Below are 20,057 nucleotides of genomic sequence, written 5' to 3' on the forward strand. Positions count from 1 at the left end.
TCATATATTGCACTAAGCCATGATTTTACCATGGTGCATTGACTAACCTATAATGGCTGTAAGTACACCTTGCACTAAGCCATAGTTTACTGAACCACATAATACAATATGTAAACCCAGGCTTTATGTAATGTGGACCTTGTTTCTTCCAAAGGCACCTGACTTCCTACCAGTGTACAAAGAAAGAAAAATCAACCTGGGAGCCTAAAATCACTAAACAAATGCTTTTTTAAAAAAAAAATAGCACCAGTTTTTAGTTTCTTGAACCTGAGAAGTTTCAACATAAAATTATCTTGACCAACACTGTGTATTCCCTTTCAATATTTTTCACCTTGTGGTTTTTCAATGGGTAAGGAAGTAAAACATATTTTCTTACACTGTTACCCCATCATCTGAATGCTATACTCTTTTAACATCTTGAATTCTCTATTGTGGTTTAAAGCCTACTGTTACCTGTATTTGCCATCAGCAGATATCAATATGACTTGATATGTGACAATTGAGAAGCAGATTTAGGGTGCATTTCCCTTACTAATAGTTTGTTTTAGGCAGACAGGACAGCAAACGCCCTTGAGCTTCACAGGTGTAGCACAATCATGTGGTGGACACGATTCCACGTAACAGGTTACCTGACCAACCTGTGTTTGGAAAGGCAGAGTGACAGTTTAGTTACTTAAAAAAAAGAAAGAAAAAATTAACACATGCATCCCAATGTACATTTGGGATTCAGGCCTGTATTGCTGATACAATAGAGGCTATGTACATGTTTTAAGACCAATCTAGACTAAGTTTCTTGTTGGATTCTAAATGAAAAGATGTGTGCTCAAATCAATGGACAAACAAAGGGAAAAAAAGGTCAGGTTCATACTGCTTGTTTAGTTGGAATCTTTGTCAGCTAGTAACTGTAACTAGTCTAGATCATCAAGTGGTTTTCCCAGTTTTCTTGGAAACAATAAATTTTGGGATCAAACAGAATCTCTAAGACAAAGAATAAACATTATCCTAATCCATTTATATCATGGAGACCTCTGCCCCAAATGCCATTATCCAGGAAGGTAGAATATAAATTGGAAAAACAATGATGATAAAACTGTAACCCTAACAAAATATTAATATGCATGGTTTGTTCAGTGACTGCTAGCAAAAATAGCCATTTCTTGATAAAACAGGCAGAGAATCTGGTAGAGGCTTTTTCCATTGGGTTCCTCATGGTTTTATAAAAATTAGGAAGCTGTTTGCAGTTTTGTCTGAGGACTTCCATGCTCTTTTGCTTGGATTTTTTTGAATGAATTTGGTAAGCTGCTGTGTGAGACAAAATATTTAACACCATGGGCCTTTGGCCTGAACCAGGAGGGTTCTTCTAAGTCTTTATGGGTCAATAGTTTACATGAACAGAAACACCAAGCGCTTACATGTTGAAATTTTGAACCCAGCTACATATACTAATATGGCAGCTCCCCACCAAAACAAAATGAACATTAAGCTCCTAAATTGAAATATTATTTGTATTAAGTCCTACATATAACATTATGTTATTAAATATTATTTATGTTATGAAATTATTTATATGAGGGCTACAGAAAATTTCCAGGGATTAGTCATTTCAGTTTCTTGTAGCAGCACACACACGACCCTGCCCCCAACGCTTGGGGCATTTTAAAAAGTTAACAAATTTCATAAACTTTTATGGATTACAAGCCTCCTCCTCACTAAACACACAGAGAAGGGAGCCTTACACAGACCATAGCTAGATTGTCTCAAACGTCCCAATATGTCTGTGCAATAATAGACTAACATGGCATTCTTATGGGGGTTTTCTTTGAAGCGAGTCACACCAGGTTCGATGGGACTGACTTCCAAGTTGTGCTGGGCAGGACTGCCATCTACGAGATTTCCCCTTCAAGTAAACAGACAAACTCAAGTAGGTACAGAAGATATGGAGGCAGTAATTCAGAATTAGTTTGTCTTGAAGCCTTATTAAATTTAATATTAAAAGTTCTGTAAACTGCACTTCTGACTCAACACCATGTATTCTGGTTTTACTCACTACTAAGAGGACAAGAGCAAATCCAGGCACTGAAGCGTGTTGTAACCCCAAGCCAGAACTACTGTGAACTCAACTATCCCTTTGTTTTTTGAAAGATTAGCTTCATAGCTTCATAGCCAAAAGGGCTAGAAACCTGCTCTAGTTTTCTAAGAAAAAAAAAAAGCAGCAGTTGAGATTTTTCAGGAAGCCCAATTTGCCAATTTTACATTCTCTGGCAGTAATTCCTCTGGCAAAGAGACAATCCAGTCAACTGAACGGCAGCAGCTTGTCTCCTTGGCAGTGAGAATGGCAGAGCCCAAACACTGTGAAAACTATAACAATAACATTTATATACAAGCAAAAAGAAGCTTCTGAATACAAACTGCAAAATCAGTAGAACGTTGCAGCCCTCTACAAATTTACCAGAAGATTCACTGAATGCTGGGAGACATATGGCCAAGAACACATGCATAGATGGGTGCTCAAAAGCATGTTAAAGCATGAAAACTCACCTTGCATTCACATGTAGTGCAGGGGTCTTTTTTCCATGTGTCATTACTGGAGTAAGATTTGCCATGTTCATCAGTGCATTCAGTTCTACTGAGCCGTGACTCAAGTTTCTTTATCTAAACAGAGGGAAACCTTGTTTATCCATCCATACTAAAAGGATTTATATTTCTTTTTATGTGCAATGCAACAAAGCCTTGAACACCCATCAAAATTCTCATAGTATATCATGTACATGTTACTGAGAAATTCTGTACTAAGTCAGTAATATATACTGTAAATTTAAAGTTGCTTTGTGCAACATTAAATAAGAGAGGGGAGGCATTCAGCAGCTAAATAGTCACAGGCTCCCTTCGCAATTTCTTTGACATTTTGTGCATTAAAATAACCCCCTCCATATGTTTCTTGCCTGAGGAAAAATGTAGTTAAGGATATAAACCTACTCCATCACTCCATCCTTAAAAGGAAGAGATAACAGAACCAAACCAGGCTGATTTGGGAAGAGCTTCTGCTTCTCCATTAAGAGTTAGATGAGGACCAGAAGGGTGTGATGGTGACACATAGTGGTAACCCATTCACGGGTACATTTCATCCAGTGAGAACTATTGGCAGATTCAGTTCTGCATCTCATACATGTATCTTGATCCTAAGTATAAGTAGGATGTAGAATTGGAATAAATGAGGAAGAAGAGAAAAAGACTTTTTGGATTTTTTTTCTTCTCTTTTTTTAGTCCAATCTGCCCCTCAACATTATTTTTACAACAATTCTGTTTGGAAGGCAACTGGTCTAAGGTCACTCAGAGAGCTTTACAAAAATCATTTGAATCTGGATTTTCATGGTCCAAATCTAATGCTAACCTCTGCACTACAGTTATTTAGTTGCTAGATTTATATGATCTGTCTCTTCTAGGAACTCAAGTCAGCATATATGAGTCCTTCCTCCTACTCTTCCCCTCACAACCCTGTAGGTTTGACTGGATTATGAGCTAGTGAGCTTCCATAACTGAGGTAAACTTCAACCTGAGTCTCCCAAATCCTAATCCAACACCTAATCCAGGATAATATTTCACCTCAGTGTATCTCAAAATAATACCTTGCTTCAATGAAAAAGGTATCGTCAACGTTAAGCAATTGAATACTACACAAATGCATTTTCTTAAAGCATGCAAAATATGACTGGAATTCCTCCATGAAGAGATGGTGATATGGCAGACATTTCTACTGATTTTCCTCAACTCTACAGTCCCTGCCACCACCTTTCAGGATCCACAGTGAGTCCATCAACTGCCCAAAGCAGGATTTTAGTGGCATGGGGAATAAGTGGAAATTGTCACCCTCCCACCTGTCAGGTATCAGGAGTATCCCTTCAACTCTTAAACTGACTGCGGAAACATTTTCAGTATTTATTATTTGAAGAACCGTTCACACTCACCTGTTTTCTGAGGTCCGTAATTGTTTTCTGCATATCTCCAACAAATTCTTTGAAATCATTCATTATGGGGGCTTTCTTGTGCTCATCAAAGGATGAAATGGTGCTGTTAAAGAATGCATTCCCTCTTGTAAAACTGTAACAAGAAGAAAAATAAGTTACATTTTGTACAGAAGAGGCATCTTTGTTTTTTTTTAAATCTGGTTGCCTAGCTTGTTATCACATAGGCTATTTTTAATGAGTTATCACTAGTACATGGAGATGAGCTTATGACCCAGTTTGCTGGGTGGGAAATTTGAAGACAAACATAGTTTAAATCACTGCAACAGAAGTTTAGCAAACTATTAAGTTGTACTTGCTAATGAAATAATTGAAGACTGTTTCCATATATCACAGGAATAATTTATTTGTAGTTTATGCATTTCATGCAAGAGGAACTTTTTTTTTTAACATACTGGCTGGCAAAACAGAGATCTGCAATCTGATTCTGGCTCCATATACTGAATGTAGAAGGTGCTCACCCAAGCAAAAAAAGAAAAAGAGAAAAAGCAGAGATATGTCTATGGTTCTTCAATGTTATGAAAGCATGTAGACATACAAATTCTAGAAAATATGTTGCCAGCAATAAATCTCACAGTGTTTCCTCCTGAATACTAGAAGAGAATATTTATATACTCTCTATCCTATAGAAGGGCTGGAAAAGGAGAGACCTGGCTTGCTGAACCTTGGTCAAGATTAGCAAAGTACATCAAAACTCTTTAAACTATCAGAATAGACTCAAATATTTTGTTTTGGGATACTATTTAATCTAGTACAGCACACTGATTCTTAGACCTCATCCCTGAAATAGACTCCCATTGTGCAGAATAAATACTTCTTTCTGAGAAGAGACTTTTGCCAGTCTAAAACAGTGGTTTGTATCCAGTTGAAATGGTCCCATTGTTCTCTCTTACAGGTTTGCTGGCCATCTCAAAATCTCTTCTGGGGAATTCTGATATTTTCTGGAATAGATTTGGAAAGGATGGAGAACAGGGGCCTGCAGGGAGGAGCAGGAAGCTGGGTTGCATTAAATCCATTCATGCAATGTTGAATTTTTCAAGTCCCAGGAAAAGGAGAATGGGAATGTCTACTGTATACTGGTTCTGAAAATAATTCTCTTCAATTAAGCTTGGGATTGAGTTAAAGGACAAAAGACAATGGATGAACCAAATATGGGCACAGTGGAATTCAAGAATAGAGAGGTACAGAAAAGTACAGTGAATGGTAAACTAGATTTAGGTATTAGATAAAGATTTAGATGTATTTCTTTTACTGTTATCTCCTACTTTTACTTCTTACTTTTTTTCTAAGCTTTACATGATGTTGCTTAGCCCCAAAGGGAATAATGTGATGGGCATATATGTATGATAGCTTGGGTTATTTGCAGTTAATGGATGTAAAAAGTTAGTAATAAGCATAAACAATGAAAATAACTTGTAGTCACAGTACACTGATCTTAGTTGAAAGAGAAATTTCCTAATAAATTCATTTCTGGCAAGGCATTTTCTCTAATATACTGTATACAGATTCTGTATGGGGTTGTTGGGTTTTTTTTTTTACTTATCCATATACTTTTGTGAGCACTTTTTGAGTGTCACCAATGTCTTCTACTGCCATTATTAAAATATGGTAGTTTAGAGGACCTCACAATTTTGGTAGGTGTTGTGAGAATTCTTTATGTTCAATCACAGAATTTGCTTTAAGAGGCTGATAAAGCTGTTGTCCATCTGTTAAGAATATATTCTGAGAAGGTTCTTTGATCAATCCTACTTCTATTTAAGGGGATGCTAGCATTTTCAGGGACTTGGCAGTCCCATTAAGCATCCACATTTTAACAAAATGAGTGCCAGAGACAAGGAGGGTTAGAGTAACAGAGGAAAATATGAAAAGCAAATAATATTGACTTTCAGGCATTGAAACAGAAAAAACATTATCCTAATTGCTGAGAGGAACCTAAATACATTCACCTTTTAGCTATGGTATGAATTGAGTGTGTATGTAGTGCATAGTATGTGAATGGCATATTACTGCCTATTCATCCCCACAGCTGGAAAGGTTACCCATCTCTGATATAAACTAAATTGGAATCTTGAGAATTTGTTGTAATATTGCACCCAACTAAGAATTGTTTTTAATCTATTTATTTTTTGACTTACGAAACAAGACGACGTCTTACTTGGCAAGGTATGGACATTTCCCCAAAATTCACATGAAGAAAAAAAAAAAAGCAGTTTGATTGAAATAAAAACCTGGCCACAGATCTGATTAAAAAACACTTGCTGGGATGCTTTGGGCTCTGTGCTTCAGGCAACTAAAGCCTAAGTAGTACAATAAAGGTTAAAAGTTACAAGTTTACATAATTGTAATATGTACCTTGATGCTCTTGGAATTTTCAGGTGCTTTGAAGGCTTGTCTTCCTGAAAACTATAATCAAGAGAGCGCCTCCCTCGGAAGTGGTAAGAAAATGCATTGAACTGTCCTCTAGTTCTGCAGTCTGAAATTAAATCGAAGATCCCAAGCTTTGTAAGATTTTAGTTTTTCAAAACATGGACAAATAACGTTTCTTCCAGAATAGAAATGATTGTATTGGAAAATACACTCTTTTCATTTTTTTCAGTGAAACCTTAGGCATCTTTGAGAAGAAAAAACTATCACGTTAACAAATGTAATCACCTAGCCTAGAAAGAAAGAAAGAAAGAAAGAAAGAAAGAAAGAAAGATATAGCTTTGCAAGCCAGGCTACTTGCTCTCAATGGATGCGGTTTATGATCTAGCCAGAGGAAATTAATTGGGATGGGTTCAGAGTATGGTAAATGCGTTATTGCGTGAGAAATAGGGACTAGACATCTTGTAGAGGACGGTAGAAAGTGATTCTTTACGAAAACTTTTCTGGATCTCTTGGGATATTAACAACCATAATTTAGCTGCTAATATCCCTTTCTAGTGAGGAAGCTGAAGAAGATATTGGAAGAAATGGATAACCTGGACACATTCCACTATGGGTTCAGGCATGGTTATGGAACTGAATCATCTTTGGCTGCCCTTTAAAGGACCAATGAAGTTTATAGGAAGAGAGATATGGCAATTGCAACCTTCTCTTCAATGGCTTTTGATACTACAGCCCTTTCTGCAGCAGCTTTGTAGGTTGAACGCACTGTATTTTAATGTCTTAACTCTTACCAATGGGACTATGTTCAAAAGATAGGATGACACTTTTTTCAACCTTTTGCCATTAAGGTTCCACAGGACACCCTTCTGTCCCCAGTGCTGTTTAACATTGGTATGACACAGCTGGAGTGGTCAAGACGAAATCTGGGATAAATTCATCAGTTTGCTGATGGGGCTGAGACATAGAATTGGGTATCATCTGAGTCACAAGAAGCTGAGAAATCAATGGACCAGCACCAGGATTTGAAGCTGCATGAAGGTCAAGAAGCTCATGAAGGTCAAGAAGGCCAACAGGACTGTATGCAGGCATGTCTAGAAATTAGGGAGCTTGATTGCTTTGGCAAATGCTGCTGGAGAAGGTGTTAAGAAGCCTCCTTCAGATCATGTGCCAAAAGCTCTGTTCATCCCAAGCTTTGTCAAGCTGTGCAAAACAGCATTCCTCTCCACCTTCTCTGGCATATCCTTACTCAATTCAGTAGCTAAATTTAATCTTAATAAATTCTGTTACAGGTATTGTATTTTATCTTATGAAGGGGCAGAGTTGAAGGTGTAAATGAGTATATTCAATAATGTTAAAACACCTGAAAGTAGGATTTCACAGCCACATACCAGGGATACTGAGAGGTTTTCAATACTAAATTTCCTAGTTGAGGGTGAAAATGTGTTGTGTGCAGAAATTTGTTATCTCTTGCTAACGGGAGTTTTGTTCATCGAAATGTTCCACTGACAGCACTGTTCTGAATAGCTAGATGTCTGAATAGACAAAGTATGTCTAACTAGGTAGATATGTGGTTTGAAAACAGAGACTTGGGGCTTTTAGCAGCATATTTAGGGTAAGGTGAAGATAGAGCGTACATGTCAGTGGTCAGAGATGAAAATAAGACAAAGCTGGAATAGTAAGCAACTATCACAGTGTGAAATAAATTTGCTTACCATACTCTGGTTTTGTAATTATGCAGAAGAAAAGCTGCTATGAGTTTGTGTGTGTGTTGCTATTATTATGCTGGCACTTGCTTATATGTTCCAGAAGACAAAATATTTCAAAAACAATCATACTTTAATATTGCACCTGGAAAAATATTTAAGAGTAAGGAAAACAGGAAAAATAACATAAACAGATATAGTCCACCTTACAAGATACTGAATATCTGAATAAACTGTGGTAAATTATACCAAACTAGGAAATGCATGTTCACAGAAATTTGTACTGTAATATACTTTCATACAGACATAACCTAGAATGATGGCTAGTAATTTTCATCACAAATTTACTGTTCCAGTAGGATAAGCTTATATAGGTATAGGTAGTTATAGCTACAGATACACACACACACTCAAACCAAATGCTGGTCATTACACAACAGCTGGCTGTATACTGTATATTGGTCTATATTTGCTTCATCTCATAACAGTGAATGGTTTTTACTGAAAGCCATCAGAGACAAAAGCTAATTAGCAAATTTGAAACTGGGAGCACACTAAACTTTCCCAGTTCAAGGAGCCTGGCTGCTTTTTAATCTGAGTTCATACCCCTTCTAATTCAGACCTGGTTCAAAAGGGGGGTTGTCTTTACCTGTGCTATTGTTCCCCTCCATTCCCTTATTCCCATCCCCCACCCCCAGCAACATACTGTATTTATATGTTTTTATATTATTTTTATTCTTTGTAAGCTGCCCAGAGTGGTGTACGAGATGGGCAGGAGAGAAATTTAATAAATAAATAAACAAAACATATGTCCCCCAATTATGGGGAGTGCTTAGTAGAGATGAAGTAAGCAACAACACTGGCCAATAATTTCTAAGAAATGGGGCTCCCATTATATTGAGGGGTACCTGTTGTGGAAACACATGAGATTTGAAGTTCCTTCTACCTCAGAAACTGGAGAGGCAGAAATTAGGATGATTTCTGTGTATATTAATTATCATTTTTGGATCAAGAGCTTCATTCGTCTGTCAACAAGCAGCCATAGTGTACTCTTTTATCCCTAGTGAATGCTCCTCACTGGTTGCTGGTTGCCCTCTAATTTCTTAAAGATAAGGGCTTTTACAGTTTTTATTTGAGAAGATGGCTGCTAGGTCAGGGATGGGCAATGACTTAATGTCATACAAACCCCTGCCTGAGGTATATATTACTAGATTTGACTGATACAATCTGCCATGGCCTAGAGCAGTGATGGCAAACCTTTTGGGCTCAACATATCAAACATTTGGAAAATACCTAACTTGACTCTGTTGGCATGTCCCCCCTGGAACAAAAGAGGAACAATTATTTACATATTCATTTATTTTTAAAAAATACAATCCAATTTTGGGCAGCCAAAAAGGCAGAGATTGGAGGGGGGAAGGTAAATGGGTGGGGGGAGCTGCAGTGCGTTTTTTTCATTCAGTTTCTTTGGAATTCAAACAGGGAGAATAGTTGTTGTCAGATGTTAGTGAACCCTGGCTTGTCGCCTAAAATGTGGCTTGCCACCTTTGACAACATGTGTCATACGTTCACCATCACTAGCCTAGAGCTTTCTAACTCAGCAACAAGGCAACGGGAACAAACATACTGTCTCAAATTAAAATGGTGTTGGTTTGCAAAATATAGGCAGCTCGTGCACAATGCCTAGGAAACATCTACATCATACAATGAGTGGTTTATAAAGGAGTTACAACATATCATCCAGGAAGTCTCCCAGAGACCTTCAATGGGTTAAGCAGAGATCTGAAATCAGGTCTCCTTCATCTAAGACAGGAACATTCAATTAGATCTGAGCATGAAGAATAGAAGCCTGACAGTTAATGGGAAGAACAATTTTATAACTAACGTTACCCAACCTGCCTACTCGGGATTTTTAAATATTTTGTGGTGTTATTTTATCTGAAAACTGTAAGCCTTGCCTTTTCAAAGTAGGAAAAAGAGGAAGTGGGGGAATACATATAAATATACCTTCACAGCAATCTTGCCACATCCTGAGATCCACTTTAGGAATTTCAGCACAGCTTCCATAACCATGTGGGAACTCAGCCACTCTAAAAACATCATGTTGCACTCTGGTAATGTTGTCGCCATTGTCACAGAGAACTCTTGCAAGGGACGCCTGTTTGATCTGAGTCAACTGAGCTGGAGTAAACACACCTGGGTTCTCATACCATAACCTGTAGTCTCACATGAAGTAACAATAAATTCTTAGACAATGTTCAGTGTAACAGAAAAGGATTCAATACTAATTAAAATAAGGAATATATTCATATTAACAGAATATTTAAAGTACTGTTATATTTAATGGCAGAATTAGTCATTACCCTGACTTTTTCTTTCTCTTTATGTGATTACTTTTCCTGACAGTTCGTGAATTTTTTTTAGATTATTAAGAAACTCTTGTAAACACATCTGTAATTCTAGTTGATACTCCCTGGCATTACCTGAATAATTCTGAACTCAACATGGATAACTAAAATGAATTGCAAGGCCTCACTACCGCCTTCTGCAACAAATTGTTTGTGGCAAACTTTGGCATGGACAAAGACTTTAAAAGATAATTCACACATTTAATATATATTACCTATTTATTTCAGTTGGACACCTGATGATTTGCGAGCAATCAGAAATTATCTCCACTGAAAAGGGGCAATGTGAATATTCTATCTATGATCTAATGAATGTTAATATTCTATCACAGATCTAAGTCATGATTAAGCATAACTTCTTCACTTCTGTAAATCCTTGTCTGGAGCTACAGATGACACTTGCTGAACTCTTACATGAAAACTGAAACTCCAACACCAAAACACTCTAGCTACCCAAAATTAATCTTCCCTAAGGGAAAACAGATTGCCATGCTTGTATGTGTGAACATGTGCATATACATACATCAGAAGCATTTTACAGAAGAAAAGGAAATGGGAAGGCAGGACAAACTTAAAGCATATCAAGAATACTGGACACCTGCAGGACTGACTTTTTTAATAGGCCCAACTAGAGCCAGGCACAACCCAGTTACTGGGGAGAAGAACCAGACACAAACTGGAAGCTCAGTGGCTAGTGCCAATTACCCACTATACCCGTCATGTTCACTGATTCAGTGTATTTCAAACATCGTAACGTTTTAAATGCCATGGCGCTGACGCGCATTTCTGTTTGGGAGGGACCTGCTGCGAGACCTTGTACCAAGCTCTGTATGTGAAATCAGTACAATGGAATACGTTTGGGTTATTTTATCTGTTCAAGGCCTTTTCCTGCAGACCATCAGGAACCGTTAGGAGCACCTGGGATTGTGGACTTCAGAAGATTCTACGGGGGGAGGGATCTCGTTTGCACCGAGGGGTTTTTAGTTTGAATTTGCCATGCTTTCACCATTCTCAGCTTTCTTTGTGATACTGCATGCTGTTCTTTAATAAATCAGGTATCTTTGAATTCCTGCTTATGAGCCTGATGTATATTAGAATAGGCAATCGTTACAACCCCATATTCTGAGAGTTTAAGATCTTTTCGCTAGAATCTACTTTGAGTTTCCTCCCACAATTTTTCCCTCTCAGCACTCTTATATTTTCCTGGAATGGTGGTGAAAACCCTTTTTGTTCCTGCTTTTATTAAAAAAAACTTACTTTTGCTGACCTATCAGGTTCTTTAGTACATCCTGAACTTTCTCCTGCCAGTCCCTGCACAATTACACAAAGGAGAACTCTTCTTTTTGCTCACCTCTTCCTTTTTCTTTTCAGTTACTCTTCTTTTCAAGCTAATATACTATAGTCCAGTCTTCACCAACTCTCATGATGTGCTAGACTATAATATCCATGTCTTCATTAGATTTATAGCTCACTTTTCTTCCATGAGCTTAAAACCATGCATGCAGCACTTCCCACTCCAATCTCCCCCACAGCAAGCACTGCATTGGTCTAAGACAGGTAGTCCTTGCTTACTGACTGCCTTGTGCAACCACCATTCAAAGTTATGACGGTGCTAAAACACAACTTTGCAACCAATCCTCTCATTTATGACTGTTGCAGTGTCCCTCAATCATGTGATCACCATTCACGTGCTTTGCAACCAGCTTGCAACAAGCAGAGTTAACAGAAGGTGGAAGTAAAATCTTAAGTTGCGGTCATGTGATTTTTCACTTAGCAACCGCAGTGCTTCACTTACTGTCTGAAGGGGAAGTAAAGCTGTAAGCCCATCACAGTCATGTGATTTTCTGCTTAGCGACCAAGTTGCTGATCCCAATTGTGGTCACTAAGCGAGGACTACCTGTATAATAATTGTCCCAAAGTCAGCTAGTGAGCTTCCATGGCTGATCTGCTCTAGCCACTATGCCAACTAACTGATTGAAAGAGGAATAAGATACACATCTGCTATACTTTCTTCATTTAGGCAATACAAATAACCATAGAACTCACTGGTCGAGCAGCAGGGAGCTGATCCTTTGTAAGTCATGCTGTGAATCAGCAAAGCATCATCGTCCACAAAGACAGTGTAATGATATGCAATAAGGAAGAAGAGCTGTACATGCAAAAGCTTCCTTGCAATCCCAAATCCTGCAGAGTTAGGATTTGCTCCACACAGCAGAGTGTACATTTCTACACATTAAGCCTTCTCTGCTGCACAACCCCTGCAGCATACTTGTGAACAAATTTATTTATTTTCATTTATTTATTTAGCACATTTTTCCACCACCCATCTCAAACACGACTCTGGGCGGCTTATGAATGGCTCTTCGCTAATGATAGGGGGAGTTACAGAAGGGAAGGATTGCTCACTGTTGTTGCATGTTTGGTTCTGTGTTGTATCTTCAGACAGGAACTCTTCAAACTGTAAAATAATTAGTTTTATACCAAGCTTACCTGTCTCCATCTCGGAGACGTTTAAACTGTGTGCTCAAGAGACACATCAATGTAGGTCCCAACCTGCTTCCAGGAACTAGATCTTCTAGCATAAGAGCAGGAAATAAATCTATGTTCAGTGGTGAACCATATAATCTATACAAGAAAGATAAATTATTGTGTATGACCCAAAATATGAATTCAGCATTATATGGAATCTTAAAAATTACGACTAAAGTCTCATATACTGCACATAGTTGAAGTACAAATATACTATTCTGGACTTGTTACACTGTTTTGCTCAATTTTTACTTGACACATTTACTCTGAATATGTAAGTGTTAATTTGAAACAGTGTTTGCTAGCCTGAGTTTTGAAATTTCTACTGAGTTCAAAACAAGCAGTCTCTGTTTTCTGCACATACGACAGAAAGACTTATATTTGAACCTGTATAGAATGCTACTGTCTTCAAAGATAGAGATTACCTTCATATTGGTAGGAAAAACTTAGCATGTTTTCTAGCTTTTTAAAAATGTTACTAAAGCAGCATTGGCCTTGTTTAAGCTGATTTCCAAAACAAGGCTGTGTGCACCTCAGTTGCTGGTACAGATTATTATATCCAACACATTAAACTTTAGTTGGTTCAAGGAAACTATTGATCAACTTTCTCTGTAGGTAGCTTACTTCATCTAGGAAAACATCTGGCAAAATTTTTGCCCACGGAAGAGCTACTATTCTCTCTATATAAAGCTTATCTACTATATAGTCATCCAAATATAGATTAACATGAACACACTGTGAAATGTATACTATTCTCCATTTAGAATGTCAGGAAATAGTTTTATTTCTTAAACTTTTAAAAATGAATTTATAATATTAAATGGATGTGAGAAGTCTTCATGTGCAAGACAACTTATAAGTAAGAAAGAATGCTCTGCTTTAGCAGAAAAACCAAAGCCCTTCAAACCCAGGGAACAATTATGAAAACGATTGAAAAGCGCTACAGTGAAGAATCAGTTGATGGTTATCTACATCCCCCCTTGACCATGAATTAAGTTAGTTCTCACGTGGTTAGAAGCAAACAACCCGATGCTAGAAGTGGCTGTTAACAAAACAAGGAACAGTATCACCACAGGAGAAGAGAGCATCAGTTAATCCTATGCACAGAGTGAGCAGGAGAAACAGGCACAAGAAGTTTGACCATTGTTTGTATGAACCAAGCTTGCCTTTGACATGTGGCATTTATTAGAATTCTTTTATCATGAATTCTTAGCTTTGCAGTAATGAATTCTACTTAACATAATTTCATGGATTCCTGGGTGATTTAAATTCAGCCTTCTGAAAGAAGACTGACAGCTTGCAGGCAGAAATCTTTACATTCATAGGCCTTCCAACTGCAAATGTTAATATTTCCTGGATCCCTTGGAAAGGTCAAGGACATGACAGGGTGGTGGGGGAGGGGACCAGCAATGCAGGCTTCTCTCCAGGAATAACATGGTTTACTTATTTATCTGTCCAATTTCTAGGCCACCCAACTCCAAAAATTACTCTGAACAGCTTCACAAAACCAAAAACAGGGAAAACATTATATAACAAGTGCAATTGCCCAAGGGAACAATGAAATAAACAGTCACCCTCACATCACCCCCAATGTGGAGGGATATACCAGACATGCTACCCAAGGCCCGAAGGAAGAGTCATGTTTTTAGAGTTCATCTGAAGATGAACAGGGTGGGGGCCCAACTAATCTCTGGAGAAGGATGCTGTTCCAGAATACAGACATTGCAATAGAGAAGACCAGCTCCCTGAGTCCCAGCAGATGACACTGTTTAATCAATGGGACCTGAAGCAAGCCAATTCTGTATTATACAGCAGCAGTTCCCAACCATTTTTGGCACCAGGGACCGGTTTCGCGGAAGACAATTTTTCCACGGGCTGGGGGTGGTAGTGGTTTCAGGATGATTCAAGCGCTTCCTCTATTTCCTGACCTTTCATTCTTTTTAATTCACGCTGTTTGGAGATAGCAGCCAATGGGCTTGCTTTCTCTGACAGGAGGCGGAGCTCAGGGGGTAATGTGAGTAATGGGGAGTGGCTGTAAATTCGCTCGCTCACCCACTGCTCACCTCCTGCTGTGTGGTCCAGTTCTTAACAGGCCACGGACTGGTGCCGGTCTGCGGCCTGGGGGTTGGGGACCTGTTATACAGGACAGGCAGACACTAGAGGAAACAGACAGTCCCTCAAACAATTAGGCCAAACAATAGAGGGCTTTATAGGTAATAACCAGCACCTTGATTGTACCCAGAAACTTACTGGTAACCAATGCAGCTCACAAAGCAGAGGTGTTAGCCCTTCACTTTTATAGTATGTGAGGAGATTGAAATTTTCACCCAGTATAATAAAAAATAAGGGACGCGGTGGCGCTGCGGGTTAAACCGCTGAGCTGTCGATCGGAAGGCCGGCGGTTCGAAACCGCGCGGCGGGGTGAGCTCCCGTTGCTCGTCCCAGCTCCTGCACACCAAGCAGTTCGAAAACATGCAAATGTGAGTAGATTAATTGGTACCACTTCGGCGGGAAGGTAACGGCGTTCCGTGAGTCATGCTGGCCACATGACCCGGAAGTGTCTATGACAACGCCGGCTCCAAGGCTTTGAAACGGAGATGAGCACCGTCCCCTAGAGTCGGACACGACTGGACTTTACGTCAAGGGAAACCTTTACCTTTACCCTATAATAAAAAATGGACTTGGATCCCATTCTGAAATATGGAAACCAATATATGGGAAGTTTCAGGTACACATCACGAAGTTCTGCATGAGTAACTTTACCTTTCTGTAAGAGCACCTCAATAACATACCATCAAAAACAGCACTGTAATTAGGAGCTTACCCTCTGAGTTTTTCTCTGATTTCAGGATTCTTTATTTCATTTTTCAGATCTTCAAATGTATGTGCTGAAGAAAGGTTACAGTAAACTCTAAATTCATGGTAAGGTGGGATTCCATGATCTCTCCCTCTCTGAATATTCATTGCAGCCAAATCTAAAGCTACTGCTCGTGCCATGGAGAAAAGCCTCTCCGTCAGTTCAGTATTCAACAACTGAGACGTCACACGCATCTTACCAGCAACACCAAATAACCCTCTAAGAAGTGGATCAATGCCTCCTTCGTTTACAATCCGGAATGGAGAAAAGAAAGCTTTATGAAGAGGTATATGGCCCTGGGGAAGAGGTTCGAAATTCTCATCCAACCGATACAGTATGGGGTTGATCAACGTGTGTCCAAATCTAAAAGCTGCAGTTGCAAATTCATTTGTTATGCCAGAATTAACATTGGGATCATAACCTTTATATTCACCAAGCATCTTCAAGCCTACCACTCCCAAGATTTTAGGCAGCCAGTGGCTATATGTTACATGCTGCATTTCTGCACCAACAATTTTACGTGTTTCATGATATATTGTATCACCATCCCAGTGTGGGTTCAGCTTCAGCAATTCAGTAGCAATTCTGTTGTGTTCCCGAAACCACAGGGTATGCATACTCGTGAGCCCCAGCTGTTCATTGGCCCGATGATCTCCAGCTAAGAAGCAGGGAATTGGGCTCTCATTCTCATCCCTCATACACTCTGTTGGAGGGCCAGTAGCAAATGGAAGAAGAGGTTTTCCGGATCTCTGCACAATTCCCTGTCTCAGGAGGCCCCTGTGACTTGCCAAGTCTCTGATCTCTTGTGCTTCATGCTTTGAACTGCCATATACATTGGATGCATCAATATACGAAGTCAACTGATTGATCTGTTCTCGTGGGTAGACTGAGTTCATGAGAAGGGAGGTCATACCACTTCCGCACACTGGACTGGAACGTACAAAAAACATGCACCGTGCTCCATTTCTGACCCGAGGATCGTTGGGTGGGATCATGATAGAGAAACATGGTGGGTCATTGGTACAAACTGAACTGCAATGCTGACCATCTGAAAACCTGGCTTCGCTTAGGGCAGCAACTGTGGAATCAAGGTCATGATCCAGGAATTGGCCCCACTGCATTAGCATATGACTGAACTGGTCATCTGGAGTTATTGTTTCAGTTCCTATTAATGTAGTTGATACCAAACGTGGCATTGGGAGTGTATATCCATTGTAATGTCGATTGGCTCCAATACCCCTTGGCAAATTAAAACCATTTTCATAGACTGATTTCAGCATTCGTTCAAAGGCTGTCAGAGAGGCTCCCCACATTGGATGCTGCAGATTATTGCATGTTCCATCATGTGTTCTGTATTTCTGATGGTAGCACATATCTGAACAGTTATTCACACGCCTATGGGCAGTGCAGCCTGACAAGTTAGCTATCAGATTCAAGTACTGTGGAGATACAAGATCATTATAGTGATAGCCTGAAACAGATGAGAGAGAGAAAAATAAATGCTACTAGAAGTAGTGAAAAAAATCTCAAATACTAAGAGCATGCTGTTTTAATCAGTTTAATAAGTAGACAGAATGACTAGCTAAGGATCACTTTGAGCAGGGTACTGTATTTGAGGGTCTTTTAGTTCTATAGATTGTAGAGTAACAGGAAATGAGAAAGAAAAATTAAAAATATTTCCTTGTGTAAATTAAGTATGGAAGCCAGTATGAATTCTTCTCAGGTTTAATTTCTATTAATAATATCCCAAAAGGCATTACTTCATGTAATCCATTTGTTGGTTCAAAGACGATTGATCAATCAAAATTCTATAACTAGCTGACAGTCAAATTAAAAATGGTGCCCTACAAAATTACTACTCTGTTAAGACTGTTCCAAAAATAAAACATTTGCCAGAAAGCGGTGGTTCAAACGTTGATTTTGAATAGCTCGAGAACCTGGAATGTATTTTATGAAAAGTTAAGAATCTCTTAACTTCAATGTTTACACAGTTATTCGTATTTCCAAATTCCTTTATTAATATGATTTTTCAAAAATACAACAGGCTGATATTTGTATTGATTGAAGAACATGCAAAATTCGTTATTAATATTTTCAAGTCCTTCTGTAATACTCTTTTAATAATTGAGAATCTCTTCATCATGCTGGGTGAAAAAACTGAATACATTGTTTTACCCTTTAAACACTAAAATGAATAATCATTAATATTAAAACTGAATTTAAAGTTATAACCACATTAACAAATATATATTTAAAAATATATAAAATGGGAATTTTGCCATTTAAGATCAGTTAAGTTTTCTTAACCCAAGGTGCTGATTGACTGTTCAAAGACAAAAAAAGAGGAAGCCAAAATGAGTGATGGGATATACCTTGGCAAGAACTCTGTAGCTCTGATTAACTATTCCCTGTACTTCAGATGGAGGGCCAGAATAAATATTTGTAGATGATAACTTAGATTTTTGTAGTGAATACTAATTTATTGACCTTTAAGTAAATTACTGGAAGAGTGTGTTAGGAGATGCTGCAAATGTAAAAACTACTGGACAGAATGCTGCCCCCTACAGTCTGTAAAAATGGACCAGATTTTTATTAATCCACACAGCTTTACTTATATGTAGATGATTTCTGCATGGGGTTAATAGCTCTATCCCCAAATAAACCTCATTACCAAGTTCCTTATAATTGGGTACGCATGGTGGGTATGATAAAGAGCAACTTAAAATCTAGCTGTAATGAAATAATAGATGAACAGTATTAGACCTGAAATTACATTTTGCCAGGGCTGCTTGTGCATTATCTTCTAATATTCATCAACATCAATAATGTTAGTGATTACTTAATAAAGAAATTGCATTATTTTATAATATTCCAATATAATGTTGAATAGTGCTGCTACAGATGCATTTATTTGGTTTCAATAAGTGAAATATATCCTAACCGATTTGGCTTTGGATTTTGTGTATGCAATCATGTGATAAATAACTCTCCATAAATGATCTGTTCAGCTGCAGGCATCCTTGGGAAGCTTATGTTACTCAATCTGGTGATGTTCCAAATTGACAAAGCAGATGCTCACAAATCTTGCACATTTCGTAGTCTAGAATCTGAAGTTAAAGTTTTAAGTCTGTTCTAATAAAAATTAGAAATAGACAAAACACAAGAAATATGCTAAGCAAAAGATACTTCTTTTCACATGCTAAATCTGGCTATAGCACTAGACTATTTATCAAGTCCCTTCCATTTAGTTTTTCTGACATTTAAGTCTAACTTCCAAATACTTTGCAACTTATCTCAAAAGCACAGATAACCGCCAAATAATGGAAGAATGACTAAATAATTGCTTTTGAATTGTAACTTCTGCTGCTTCTAGAGTTAAGCAGAACAACCTGAATTCAGCTTATCCTTTAGATTCAACCTGACATATACCAAACATTTAGGCTTAGTCCTTTGTTGACTGAAATACTGGATGTTTGTACACAGCCCCAAGACCAAAACTGATACCACTTTTAATAAATAGTTTAACAAAGCATCTATTTTCATTTGGGCTTTCTCAGTAAAATGGCACGACAGATCTGAAAAAGCTCAATTTATTTTCTTTCATTTGAGATTAACTTTGGTATAAATTGTGTAAACCTTATCTTGAAGACCATGATCCTGACTCCTGCTTATCCTCTATAGTTTCATCTCACATTCCCACCCCTTCCCCTGTGTTTCTGAGTGCAGTGGTACTTATAATTCAATCCCCCAAACCCTTCGTAAGGAAGCTGAAACCAGCTGGCCCTTTTTATAGTTTACCCAGTGGTTTCAATCACAGAAAATTGATCATTCACTCAGTTTTTTAGAAATCTATTTTGACTTTTACTTATTTCACAGAACAATTCTATATTCAAGATATTCTGGCTGACATTAGACATATGGTGCAGATCCAACAGAACATGAAACAGAAAATGGTTTTTCAACAGATGCTAACAGAGGAGACTGGACATGCTAGCAAAAAATGAAGATGACATATTAATCTCATCAGATACAAAAATGAGGAGAGACAAGAAGAGAAAAGGAAAAAGCAGGCTTGTGCCAAATCACATATCCCATCCAGCTTTTATGACGATGCATCTGATGGCAGAATTTTATGTGAAAGGCACTGCTGGATAAAAGATCATTCCCTCCA

General features: G+C 38.3%; 1 protein-coding gene across 1 annotated transcript in view; it reads right to left on the bottom strand.

Moving 5' to 3' along the window:
* Positions 1–238: 238 nt before the first annotated feature.
* Positions 239–20,057, bottom strand: part of PXDN (peroxidasin) — an 83,444-nt gene continuing 63,625 nt past the window's right edge. Inside the window, exons 17-23 of the mRNA XM_063313998.1 lie at positions 15,854–17,357; positions 12,991–13,125; positions 10,100–10,308; positions 6,375–6,495; positions 3,966–4,098; positions 2,539–2,652; positions 239–638 (exon numbers count right to left, since the gene is read on the bottom strand). Of these exons, the coding sequence (XP_063170068.1) occupies positions 513–638; positions 2,539–2,652; positions 3,966–4,098; positions 6,375–6,495; positions 10,100–10,308; positions 12,991–13,125; positions 15,854–17,357 (2,342 nt within the window). The 3' untranslated portion in view covers positions 239–512. The remainder of the gene's footprint in view (positions 639–2,538; positions 2,653–3,965; positions 4,099–6,374; positions 6,496–10,099; positions 10,309–12,990; positions 13,126–15,853; positions 17,358–20,057) is intronic.

The sequence above is a fragment of the Candoia aspera genome, chromosome 1 (genome assembly GCF_035149785.1).
Source record: "Candoia aspera isolate rCanAsp1 chromosome 1, rCanAsp1.hap2, whole genome shotgun sequence".
Classification (NCBI taxonomy): domain Eukaryota; kingdom Metazoa; phylum Chordata; class Lepidosauria; order Squamata; family Boidae; genus Candoia; species Candoia aspera.